The sequence below is a fragment of the Plectropomus leopardus genome, chromosome 9 (assembly GCF_026936395.1).
Source record: "Plectropomus leopardus strain MGB_pleo_1.0 chromosome 9, ASM2693639v1, whole genome shotgun sequence".
Lineage (NCBI taxonomy): Eukaryota > Metazoa > Chordata > Actinopteri > Perciformes > Serranidae > Plectropomus > Plectropomus leopardus.
Window position 1 is genome coordinate 16,708,781 of NC_142184.1, and position 13,077 is coordinate 16,721,857.

At 40.1% G+C, this 13,077-nt stretch overlaps 1 protein-coding gene across 1 annotated transcript in view; it reads right to left on the reverse strand.

Annotated features, from left to right (window-relative positions):
- Window positions 1-13,077, reverse strand: part of plcg1 (phospholipase C, gamma 1) — a 38,924-nt gene that overhangs the window by 12,990 nt on the left and 12,857 nt on the right. The window contains exons 4-24 of the mRNA XM_042491369.2: window positions 12,707-12,800; window positions 12,528-12,575; window positions 11,882-11,966; window positions 10,851-10,934; window positions 10,480-10,502; window positions 10,328-10,397; window positions 10,133-10,234; window positions 8,284-8,402; window positions 7,640-7,725; window positions 7,137-7,257; window positions 6,715-6,883; window positions 5,832-5,954; window positions 5,382-5,483; window positions 4,656-4,843; window positions 3,183-3,383; window positions 2,300-2,419; window positions 1,323-1,503; window positions 1,121-1,198; window positions 906-1,009; window positions 578-671; window positions 328-397 (exon numbers count right to left, since the gene is read on the reverse strand). Coding sequence (XP_042347303.1) covers window positions 328-397; window positions 578-671; window positions 906-1,009; window positions 1,121-1,198; window positions 1,323-1,503; window positions 2,300-2,419; window positions 3,183-3,383; window positions 4,656-4,843; window positions 5,382-5,483; window positions 5,832-5,954; window positions 6,715-6,883; window positions 7,137-7,257; window positions 7,640-7,725; window positions 8,284-8,402; window positions 10,133-10,234; window positions 10,328-10,397; window positions 10,480-10,502; window positions 10,851-10,934; window positions 11,882-11,966; window positions 12,528-12,575; window positions 12,707-12,800 — 2,262 coding nt within the window. The remainder of the gene's footprint in view (window positions 1-327; window positions 398-577; window positions 672-905; window positions 1,010-1,120; window positions 1,199-1,322; window positions 1,504-2,299; window positions 2,420-3,182; window positions 3,384-4,655; window positions 4,844-5,381; window positions 5,484-5,831; window positions 5,955-6,714; window positions 6,884-7,136; window positions 7,258-7,639; window positions 7,726-8,283; window positions 8,403-10,132; window positions 10,235-10,327; window positions 10,398-10,479; window positions 10,503-10,850; window positions 10,935-11,881; window positions 11,967-12,527; window positions 12,576-12,706; window positions 12,801-13,077) is intronic.

Genomic DNA, 13,077 nt, shown 5'->3' on the forward strand with positions numbered 1-13,077 from the left:
GAGGCCACAACAATGCATGAAAGCATGTGCCAACACTAATGGGTGTGTATTGACTGAGCTGGAGGATGTCAATAGAACACCATAAATAAAGGGCTGTGAGAAACAAAAGAGTGACAATAAAAACCTAACAGGGAAGAATTAATAATAGAAAAGGCTGATAATGAACAAAAATGATGCTACAAAAAGTTGTGAGCGTTTTGATTATAAAGAAGAAAGGGCATTTTATGTGCTTGCCTACAATGACCAAAAAAGAAGGTTGCCCCGCAGCAAGATGACTGCCTGCTTTGCAACCCTGCAGCATGAACAGGAAGTGGAGGGGCCACTCACCAATCTGACAGGAAGACACGTCCACACTTCCTCTCAGCAGATCTCCCAGAGGGCTGTTTTCTGTCATCTCCTGCTTGACAGAGAGAGGGAGGATTAGGAAAGAAGTTGACACCTGTTTTGAAGCCATAATCCACAGAACACATGTATGTCTTTGACAGTGGGTAATTGACAGATGAGTGAAGAGACCCAAACTTCCTGTGGAGGGTGCAGGTGCCCTAATGTACTCTCAGTTTTCAGGTTTCATACTCACGGTTCTATCAGGCTCCGCCGCGGACGGACTGACCTCCTCCACGTAATTAGCAGGAAACCACAGCTGCTTCTTCCCTCCACAGTCACCCTTCCACCTGAGACACAAAAACATTGGAAAAGATGATATTTTTAACACAGTGGTACTAAAATGATGCCAACATTGGGTCAATATCAGAACAATTACATTTTTTTTTAATCTCATCCCATAGTCCCATCCTGTACGATTCACCCCGTCATAAGTTTTCACTCTCTCAACCTGCACAAATATGATTTGTCTAAGCGGATAATTAAGAGCTTCTTTGTGGATAAATGCTCTGCAAGTCACTCACCATCCTCCTTCCTGTTTGTCCACATTAGAGATAATGGCGTTCTTAACGAAGGAGAGCTCATCGTCTCTCTGGGCTTTATACTCGTACATGGCTTTCACAGTGCACTGAAAAGACAAGACAGAAGCCTGTGACATGCATGTTGACCATCTTCACTATATTCAGGTCTAAAGGTGAAGAATTCAACAAGCATGAACTCCTCTGTGCTGGACACTCACCTTAAATGTTGGCATTTGGTTGGCCTCCACATAAAAGCCTGGATTCCTGCCCTCGTACAGTGACCCATAGTCTGGCTCCTGTTGGACAGCAGATTTTTAACACAGAATACAAACTACACACATACTTTTTGTCAGATATTATTTAACAAAGACCACCTTATAATAATTTCCAGTGTGCTGTTGATGGTATATTCATACTCACATCGGTGCCTATCTTCTCCAGTGTGTCCTCATTGATGGGATACCGCAGTTTCATTTTGCGGTACAGAGGGTGCTTCTCATAGTAGCTGATGAGATCTACGAGGCTGTCAAACTCTGAGGTGCCCAGCACCACGGTCTGACCTTCCTGCTGCACGCGACAGTGCTTTATCTTTCCCTCAGCCCTGTGAAGAAACCACAAGCATGATATAAATGACTCTGCATTCATGTAAATAACAGTTATCATGATAATGCTTTGCTCCAGACAACTTGGAATTTAAAATTTTTCGACTTCTTACTTGTAAAAGTACAATGGAACAGCACTTAAGTTGGAGTTCCTACTTGTAATTTTGGGACAAATCCATGAATCCTGCCTTTATGAAGTAGTAGTTGGCACACAACAATGGCAGCACGCATGAAAGCGCATACTCTAAATGGCATATCATCAACTAAAAGGTAGTTATACGAGGTAGTTTTACGATAATACATATCATCATATAGTATTACACGGTCTGCACGTAAACTGATGACAAAATATGTTGGCAAATGTCATTAGGTAGATGGTTATGGTGAAGTTGTCTGCTCTGCATAAAAGTGTGCATTTGTGTTTTTTTTTGGAAAACATTGAAAATGACAAGACAAGGAATGTAATGTGTGTGTGTGTGTGTGTGTGTGTGCGCGCGCACTTGCTAAAGAAACAGTTTGTCCCAACCAGCCATGTTTTTGTTTATGTTTGGTTTTGTGCTCCTGTAACATTTCGAGGTGTGAAGTTGAAAATTTGAAATGGGTGGAAACTGTGACTTTAGAGTCGACTGAAAGTAGCATTGAAATGCAGAAATTTGTAGGATTTTTGACCATTTGCATCTCCTCAGTCATCCTTACATGGAAAAGTCATCCGTACATGAAAAAGAAGTTACAAGTAAATGGCAAAAAATATAAATAAGTACCACTTAATAAGGGCATAGGACAGCAGGAAGCTACCTGAAGGAAATGGCAAACGAGTTGGGTTCCGCCCTCTTCCTCACGAGGAAAGCCCCATCACGAGGTACCCTCATTAGCATGTTTTCTGCATGGCTCCTGGAGAGGTTGGCATGGTACCATCTGGGACAAACAACAAAGCAAAGACAGACAGCTCATAATTACAGCTTCAGCTTACGGTTTCACCTCCTGATGCTCGTTCACGGTAGATGAGGTCGTCAGCTACCAGTCTACAATGTAACCTTGAGTTATGATAAAATGTTATTTAGAGAAATCTCAGTTTATGAGTGGAGTCATATATGTTTAACAGCACATACTCAAACTATCAAAACTCGACTGATATTAACACAATTTAACAGAATAATGAGAATGTGCAATGCAATGTGCTAGAAAAGTGTAAGATGTCCCCTCTCTTGAGTGTTTAACGGTATTTGGAAGAGGTTTTTGGAATTTGTTGGAAACAGCGATATTAAAGAGGCATTAGAGTGAGGTAATGCTGAAAATGTCAACTGACTGTTAGGAATGTGGAATGTACCCTGGTTGATGCTGTATTTATATACTTTTCCATTTTATTTAATGTAATAAGTTTCCTTAAATAATTTATTTATGGCCTTTTGCACATCAAATTTGTGTTTAACTTTTTTGTTTTTATTGTTTTTATTATTGTTATTAGTAACACTTCCATATATTTCCTAAGGGGTAAAGATCTGTTGTTTGTACACCGTGTGATATGTTTCAATGTGTAACTGCATAAATGTAATAAAAATATGTTTACAATAAAATGTTAGAACTGAGGCAAAAATGGGAAAAATGTGCACCACAAGATCCACAGAGCTTCATAATTTCAAATTCTTTCCATTCTGTGTAAATGCTGCTTGAGACTTACTCTTTGCTCTCATGAGCGTTGGTCTGAGGCACCGGCTCAGTCAGCTTCATCTCAAACTCGTTGCAGCGCAGCGCCACCTGCTGGTAGTGGTTGATCAGGGCAAAGAGCGTGTCGAACACCAGGTTGTCAGTCAGGTAGAACTTCGGGCTGCCTGCCTCCTGACGAGAGTGGATACGACAGTGTTGCACCCGCCCTGAACGCCTGGTGCAAAGATAAAACAACAAAAGAAGGTGAGTGATGAAGAATTTTAAAAACTTTCTTACTTCAAAAACAAACATCCGCCATGTTAACCTTGAACACACTGCCCTCTGAGAACTGTTCCCATACATTGTGTGTGAATCACATATATGCTGATTGATTGGCTTCAACTCCACTCACGAGAGCCTTTGCATTAGCAGACAGAAAATGAACGATCACACTTCAGACCATGACAACCACATTCAATCAATGATGGAGAAATTGACACTGATTGATCCGTCAGTGCGTCACTGTTATTTGCACGAAGTAACCCTTCACAACACACATGGAGAGTTTGCCACAAACACATACAGCCATAGATAAAGCTCCATACTAGCAACGATTCCATTATTTTAATTATCATGATAAAGTGTTACTAACATATTATACTGTTGTTAAAGGTCAAATTCGTCACCTTTTATGTGAATGTCCAGTAAGTGTTGATAGTAATAGACGTAATAGCAGTCATCTGAAGCAATAATTTCGTCAGTGTGTGCTATGTTGGCTGAGAAAGCTGAGTTTGCAGCTTCAAAATCTGGGGTTATTTCTGCATCTAATGCCACCATTTGATGTTACAGTGATGTAGTTGGAGGCAAGGGAGAACTATAGGTTGGGTTTCGCCTCCGTGAAGCCAGGGGCCATGCTCTAAGTACTACTTGTATTGTAAACTAGCCTTGTTTCCAAAAGAGCGTCCCGCTGAGAAACTGCATCACAGAGAAGCTGCGGCTGCATTAGTCAAAAGTTTGCGTGCAATGCATCCTGGCACATGCAGGCACTAATTGCATGATCCTGCGAGCAAGCAGGAGAAATCTGCCTTCTTTTGTTGTGTAGTACACACTATCTGATGTATCTCTTTAATCCTTCAAACCTGAGCATAGTGGTTTAACTTGTTTCAAAAATACTGCCTCCTGGGAGAAGGCAACAAGCAACTTAACAAGACAAGACCCCCAAAAATTAGCAAACAATTTATAAAAAAGTTGTGGTAAAATTTCCTGAAAATAAGGGGGAAAATTATAGACAAAAAAAAAGAAATTGACCTTCAAAAAGTGCTGAAAATAAGATTTCTTTAAAATATATTTTGTTTTTTTCTGTAAGATATTTTAAAATAACAGATTATTATAATTCTAAATAGTTTTCTGAAAAGATTTCCCACTTTTTTCGATAATTATCTAATAAACCTTCCCTCTTTCGTTTGTTTGCAGATGCTCTCTGAATGTAAAACCATTTGTATCATACCAGAAAGACAGCGTGTAGTCTCCCACAAAGGTCTCGCTCTCTCGGACCAGGAAGGAGCCATCTGGAGCTCCAGTCTCCAGGCAGTACTCCGACAGTAACCTCTCGGCTATCTGCCTCCCGTCCCGCCCTGCTCCCAACTTCCCATGGAACCATTTCTCTGTCACGTGCTGGTCCATACCGTTGGACACCTGTATGGTAAAGAGGAAGAAGTTTAGTTTGGGACACCAACTTAAAATACACATTGGACCTACGCTGTCATCTTCCATATTACAAGGATTTCCAAAAATCAGCGTAGCCAGTCTGTACATTTCCTTGAAATCAGTCTTGCTGAAACCTCACTTTTTGTCCATATAGCCTATTCATCTATTTATGTGATGCTGCCTCCATGTTGTAAGGGATATAATGCTCAATGTCCAATAGTTTTATTTTATTTTTAGCCACTCATTTTGTTATGCCATGTCTGAACTGTTTTGTTTTGTGCAGTGAAAAATGTAATAAATATATCCTTAAAAAAGACACAGAAACACTTTCCCTCTGGATCTGATCCAGGTACAGGTCTTTGAATAAAAACCAAAACTGCTCCATAGAAAATACTGTATTTCTCAGACTGTGTAAAATTAAGTGTAATGTGTGCATTTGTTCAAAATCTTTGAACTTCAAAGTTCAAAACCAGAACAAGAAAATCCTATCTCTGTCAAAAATCAACAGTAGAGCAGGCCTACTAACCTCTCTGTGCTCCTCTTCATCATCGTTGCCCTGGTTACTGGAGGTCTCCTCTGAGTAGTAGATCTTACTGCTAGTCAGGACAAAGAAATGAGGGTACCACTCCTAGAGGGGAAAGAGAGAGAAGAAGGATGTTAGATGAAATATTTAGAGGATCCATGTGTTGCACTAAAAAATGGCCCAAGTAGGCAAGAAGCTGCCCTCTTACCGAGAGTTTAATCATCTATAAGGCCAAGAAAATAAGTTCATAAAGTCAATGCCTCTTTGAGCATCAAGCCTTAAGTTGATGATGTGTCTTTGCTTTATTAAAGCCAGAATCCAATAACTTAAGAGTAGTTGAAACACACAAAACAGGCTTGGTATGGAAGCTACTTTCAGTGCATCATATTGCAAGCTTAATGTCTGTGCCGATGCAGTACTGAGAATACTTTTACACGCGATCCACATGCTTACATGATTAATGGGGTCTTCCAGGTACAGGATGCCATTTTTGATGGAGTTGCTGATATCGTTCTCCGAGTACGGAGTGGAGGTGGACACCTCCTCATAGGCACTGCCTTCTGCAAGCTTCTTATGCTGCAGCAAATAAAGGATGAAGAGGACAGAAGAAGAAAGACGTGTGATCAGAAAAATGACACCATCAGATATGGCCTGTAAATATCACAAGATATTTTGAAATCTCCCATAAATCTCCAATAAACTACTGCAGATTACTAAACAAACTACTGTTATAACAATGCTAAGTAAAGCAGGTACTGCTACAATAGTATGAATAAAATGTTGTTTTAATATAACTAAGTTAAACTACTGTTACAATAACATTAAATAAAATACTAATAAAGTCAAATAAAGTAATATTATAACAAATTCAAATAAACTACTTTTACATTATAGTTTAAAAAGCCCACTTACAATAAAATTAAATAAACTACTGTTAATCTTAAACATTTTTAATATTGTTTATAATTTTAAATAATGCACTGTTAAAGTAAAGTTAAATAAACCCTGTTAAAATTAAGTTAAATAAAACACTGTAATAATAAAGTGAAATTAAGTACCATTACAATAAACAAACAATGAAAAAGTTTTAAAGTGAATTAAATCAAAGCAAAACCACTAGTGCTTTTATTCTGAAACACACGGCTCATCGTAGGCTGAAGTGTTGATGTTTTTACTGTGAACTTGAAAAGTTAGCAGTTAAAGTTAATTTGTAACGGCAGCACAGTTCAACATTATGATTTATTCACTGTGTGAAACAAACCAACAATTTAGTCCTGCAGAAATAACTGGCTCTAAAAGATCATATCGTTTCTCTCTGTTCTGGGTGGCTCCTGACCTTGATGAGAATCTTCCTCTTGAGCTGGTTGGGTGAGGGCAGCCCGTCTGCCGCAATATCCACCGCCTTGGTCAGCAGCATGTCTCCAAACACCTTCTTAAAGTAAGTGGCCATATTTCTCTGCTGCACAATACTACAGTGGTCCTCAATGGACAAGATGATGGGATAGCTGTAGGAGGACCACAGATAAGAAGATATGAATTTCACAGGAATTCCCTCTTTATCTGTGTTAAGGTGTCATTTTCTTATCTTAATTTTTCAAACATAACAGCACAGGCAGTGATGAAGTCCCTGCAGCCTGACCACATTGCTTCCTCTCATATTTCTGTTTTAGCCAGTTCTTTATCTTTGTCAGCTCTTATTCTTTCAATCATCTCACAGTCACTGACAGCTGTAAAAAGAAACTGCTCACGGGGACTCACTCAGATGTGACGAAGGCATGCTCTTTGATGGTGGTCAAGACATCGCAAAACTTGATTTTTGTCGTGAGGGTGTGTCCGTGGTAGATGACTGGCATTCCATCTGGACCATCCCAGCAGTCCACTGTAAATGAAAACACTCATTCACCTGCTATGCTACTTAAAAAGAGTGGATGCAGAAGAATTATAAGGAGACCTTTAAACTTGAAGACGTTTACATATTTGTTTACTTTTTTGAGGCAAAGCGACCCTTTAACCCACGATAAGCCAGTCCTATTCACAAAAACCTGCTTGACAAGGTTTTCGTGGAGTGTCATATACAGAGCTGTTATGTAACAACAAGCATGTGTGTGAGTGTGTGGTTAAGGGCGCGGCGGCTGCATTAAAGTAGAACTGTAAGGCAGAAGAAGTTGGGGTAAGACAGTTAATTAGGAGGTTGGATGTCAAGTGGTGATGATTTACTGTACGTGGGTGAAAATGTAGCGTGTGCAACAGTGTTTACCCACGTTCAATGCAGCGGCAGCCCATCCTCAGACAGCGAGCGTACGCCTCCAGGGACGACTCACTGGAAAACTGGTCTCCCGTCAGGTAGCTAAAAATAAGCATGTAACGTCAAAGTACGCACACAAACCACAAAACACACTAACCAGTCTTCCAAAAAAGGACTCACATGCCAGGGACTGCCCCGCACACACTCTCGGTGGTGGTAGCACAAACACACTGATACTGTTCTATCAAAAGGGCTCTCTTTCTTTTGTTGACTTGAGTAAACACTTCTTACTCATTCAGTCGGTCAATTCAAACCTAATCAAAGCAACATGGGAAGTTTTCATTCCGCTGCTCCAATGAGTATTGTTTCACATCTGGTACAGAAGGTTATCATTTCAACTGCCTTTCACACACTTTTCAATGGGAGGAAAAATACATTTTCCTGCAAAATACGCGCCTGGGTCTCATTCTGGAACATGATTGTTAAATAATACACTTTTATCTGATGTATGAAGTGAGTTCAAAAGCCCTCTTTCATTAGAGGTTCCAAGAGAGGACGCCAGTGTTCCCAGGGCCTAATTACTGGTTAAAAACTGGTCTAACTTGACCCAAGCTTGACATTGTGAAATGAATGCGTGAAAGCTTTAGACGCCGTCCTTACGTGTTGTGCGAAGAGGAGATCCAGTAGTGGGACAGGGGGTTGTTCATATTGTCAGGACACACCTGGTCCAGCGAGGACTCCCATATGGTGTTCTCTTTGGAGAACAGGTACGTCAGGTACTATACAGGAGAGAGGAGAGCAGTGAGAAGGAGGCTAAATTCAGATATGTGAATTCTTGGAAATATCCGAGGCACTCAAGTGGGTGATCATTAAAAAGCCTTTATCTTCTCATTGCTTTTTTGTAACAATAAAAGCATGCCTACGTGTTTCAGCCATTAGGCCTTCACCAGGGCAAGAATAAAATGGCAACCTTGTGCTCTTCCATTTATAAGTTAGCATTAATGACATGATAAGGCTGAAAACAAAAGTTGTATCATGATAGGTCTACGCAGTCACATGGCAGACTATCTGTGGATGGAAAAATAGTCACATGGTCAGCTTGAACAGGTGTAGTCCATAATTAGGCAATCAGATCACAGAACACCTCAGGCTAAGTAGAGTGAGCAAACAACAAACATACATACACAACATCCTACAATATCCAAATATATCTGTACACTCAAAAAAAATCCAAAAAATAATATCTATATTTAACTTTCTCAGAAGTCCAAGACTCAAATGACTCAAATATGTGGACTCTGACACGAAGTGACTAAGGGTGTCCAAAATACACGATTTATCAAGTCTGTGGGAGCATCAAGTAAACTTTTTCCCAACTTTCAGAGAGTCTGCTTAGAGTGCAGACTTTACTCTGAAGGTTACCCCTGTTCTTATAATGTAAACATGTGTTTGTGTGCCAGGATCTGACCCAGCCTTGGACCATACAGACCACTGAGTCTGCACCAAACCTTTTATAAATAAATAATTTTGTGCCATATTTACAAGTGATGGAGTGCTCCTAATGACTCATATTCCTGGTGTTTAAAAGGAAATTTAAACTTAGACTGTTCTACTAGTCTAAAAGTAAGACTTGGTAAAACAGTTAAACAGTCCAAATTTTGCACAAATTTATCTATAAGGTTAAACATTCTCCAAAAAATACTGCATATGTTAAAAGAGCATATATTAAAAAAATCTGTAACATTTTTCAATGGCCAAATCGTATTTTTAATGCAGCGGAAATGTATGCCACTTCGCATTATGAACAATGTGCATTAGCTTACAAAACATGACAAATACATAAATAAATGTTAACAAATAACATTTACTGAAAACAGGTGAAGTGATACAATTTTCTTAATGCTGTTCTAGCTGTTATATTATTTGACTTTAACCATTTAGTTGTTATATCCACATAACTGATGATTATTTATCAAAAATCTCACTGCAAATGTTTTCTGGTGGCACCAAAGTCAACTCTACAATACTGCTGATATTGAAGTATTTGGTCAAAAGAGGTCAACAACAATAATTTTATCTCTTGGAATATCTTTATTCTTAGTATGACTAATGTATGACTGCTAAATAACACAATATAGCCTATGGCAAAAAAAGACAGCACCAACTCCTGCAGGCTGGCTCTCACCAACTTCCTCTTCTCTTTAGTCAATCATAGCTTTATGGTGACCACAAAAAGCATCCCCTCGCTTTCTGCAGAACTCTCATGCGGCACCGCAGTCAATAACCTTTCCTTTCTGTGTGGGAGGAGGTGCTTTAGACCAAGATCATGACTATCCATGGTCTGAGCATCTCCCACCTACGCCAACAACACGGATGGGGACATCAGAAAACAGCAACCCCCCCCCCAAATTTCATTTTTTTTCCATTAGCGAAAAAGAGACCCAGAGAAGAGCGTAAAGAGAGTTGAGAAAAAAGGGGGAAGTGGGAGCGGCGGTGAGTGTGTTTGTACCTCGTCTTGGTGGAAATAAGGTTGCTCCACTTCCCTCAGGGGGTCTTTCAGGTAGCTGAACATAAACTCTTGAACTTTGTTGTTGTCTGTGGCCCACATTTCCTGGATTCACATACAAACACAGATGTACTGGAGCATGCAAATGAAACAAATCTGGACTGAACTAGATGTCAAACAGCGCGGCAGAAATATTACCTTTTGAGACTCGAGGAGGAAGCCCTTGAAGTCGTCGAGGGAGATCCTCTGTTCTGGTCTGTCAATGAACCTGGCAGAGAAAGTAATGGTTCAGCAAACACACACGCGATGCAGCAGGAGATTCACTGTGCATGTGTTTAGTTTTGACCTACCTCTGTATAAATGGGATCTCCATCTGAAAGAATAGGCAAAAAAGGAACATTTCAGTTAATTAGTGAAAGTGGAGTCCTTTCAGAGTATATAGTGCTAGTCAGGCAGGGGGCTGGGTGGTTAGTTGTGGTGGGTACTGAGGTCATCCATTTAATCCAACCCCAGCCAGCCTGCCTGCCTCCTCATCCGTGTGAGTGTGTCCTAATGGCCTCCACCACAGGGGTTTGGTGGGTTTTTAACTGGTCCGTATTGATCTCACAGCCATTTGAGAACAGACAGATGGGGGAGGAAGGGTGCCTTGGCAGGGCATCAGATGGGGGATGAAAGTGCCGGGACAGAACTATCTGTGGACGCATGAAATTATTGCACTTACGTTTTTCTGAGCATCAAACATGAGGCTGCGATAGAGCTGCGCAAACTGGCTGAAGGACACGTCTCCATTCCTCAACTCGGAGTCCTATAAAACAAGTGGAGAGATGAGTGGGAAGGCGAAAAGAAAAAGTTAAGGCCGGGTTGTACCAATAAGGAATAATTTAATCTAAGATTTGCTCTAATCACCGTTTAGTAAAACTAGGTTTATAATGAGTAAATCCAGATTTAAAATTAAGCAGAGCTCTGCTGCTCACTAGAAATTAATCTCAGTTAATCTAAAGCTACGGTTACTTGTTTAAACAGAATTTAAACTGAGTTTAAATAATAAACAAACAAATATTTGAATGAAGAAATAAATACATAATCAGCGTGCTGTTGGCACCTAGTAAGTATAAGAGAGGTGGAGGGGGTGTTTTAACGGCTGCTTTTGCATAACAATAAATGTTACATTGATGTAACATTAATGGAACAATGTTGCCTAATTATAGAAGTTAGAAAAACAGGCAACAATGTTTCTGTCTGTCATTGCCGTGTTTGACAGCTGGCCCAGTCTTCCTGTTCAGATCCAAAACAGTTTCCTTAGTAAGGAGAGAAAATTCATCATCACCATAAAGGTCAAGTTGGTTGAGTCTGTCTCTCAGCTTTTTTCAATCTTATTTTGCTCAGTCCATCTCAAAAAGGCAGCCATTGTAAAAGTTAAACCTCCTCAACTCAAGTTTTAAAGTTAACACTGGATCGCAGTTTGAATTGGAATTTAACGTTTTGGTTCAACAGAATTTAATTTAATCTAGGTTTAAAGTAAAAACTAAAGAAAGGTTTAAATGCAATCTTTATTCATTTTAAAGGTAGTTTTAAAGTTTGGTGCAACCAAATTTAAACTTAAATTGTGATTTAATCAGGTTTAAAAGTTAATCCTTGTTAGCTCAATCCAGCCTAAAACTCATAAATCTTTCTAAAGACATCATTTCGAAAGGGAAGCGGGCAGGGAGATGGAGTGGAAAAGGGGTTCTGTGATAAGTAGGAGGAGGTTACCGGAAGTTTCTCTCGGAGGAACCTCATGTTGGGCACCCTGTAGTTGACCTGGCTCAGCATGCTCTTCAGATCCTTACAGGATATCCTAAACACATTACACAAATCAACTTGCTGAGAAATCCAACACAAACATGAATACGCACATACAAAAAGACGTCTAATAACTTGCACGCGCAGATCCTGTTGTGGTGCAGTAATTTAGTTTCAAAATCTGCAGTTAAAACTCGCATGCCCCGTGTGCTCTGCCGAGTCTTTTTTGGCTTTGTTTTTTAACAACACAGCCTGGAATTTTTTGGCCAGAGGAGACAATACCCCTACAGCGTAACAAAGGCTTGCTCTTTCGCCAGGGATGTAACAGACAAACATCACTGTACATCTCCTCCATCCTCTGCAGTCTGTTTCCTGCTGCAGGAAGAGGTGCTGGTGTGCGGCTGAGAGGTTAGTTCCTTCACTGCACCTCAACAAAGCTCTCTCACAGACACCTACCAGCCTGGTGTAGCTAGTCTACTTGCTCGACATGTCACACTGGGGAGAGGGCACACAACCGGTGCATCAGACAATTGAGTTATATCTAATTGCACCTATTTCCTGTCAGGCTGATCTGATTAACTCTTGAGGTTTAAATCTTTTAACTGAGCTGACGTACCTGTCTTCTCTGTTGCGATCAACAGCGTAGAACTGCTTTCGTAACCATCTAAAAAAAAGAAAGAATGAAGGGATTTTCTGCATGTAACACACGAAAAAAAAGACATGAAATTATCATATGATGTCTGTCCATAATTACATCAGCTTCAGCTTTGGATGTGAGTGGAGTGACATGTTTACCTCTCTATCTGGAGCGGTGTCGGAGACTTCAGTGTGTCGGCAACAAGCCAGTTTAACCCCTTCACCCACATGGTCATCTCCTCATCAGACGTTGCTGTGGAAAAATCAACACATTACTGACTCTTGACAGATTTTCTTTTGTGTTTATTCCCATTAAAGGTTTTTTTTCCCTCTCTAAGAATATGGTCTAAGGACATGGTGTTGTATAGGGCTGTAACTACCAATTGTTTTCTTTATCAATTATTTTCCCTGATTTCTCATTAAAAAGCAAGCTTATACATTCACACGCACACAACCTCACAAATGTCACTTGTAAAACGACGCCTCTCTACGAAAACCGGATCACGGGATACAAAAGGGAACCTGGTATA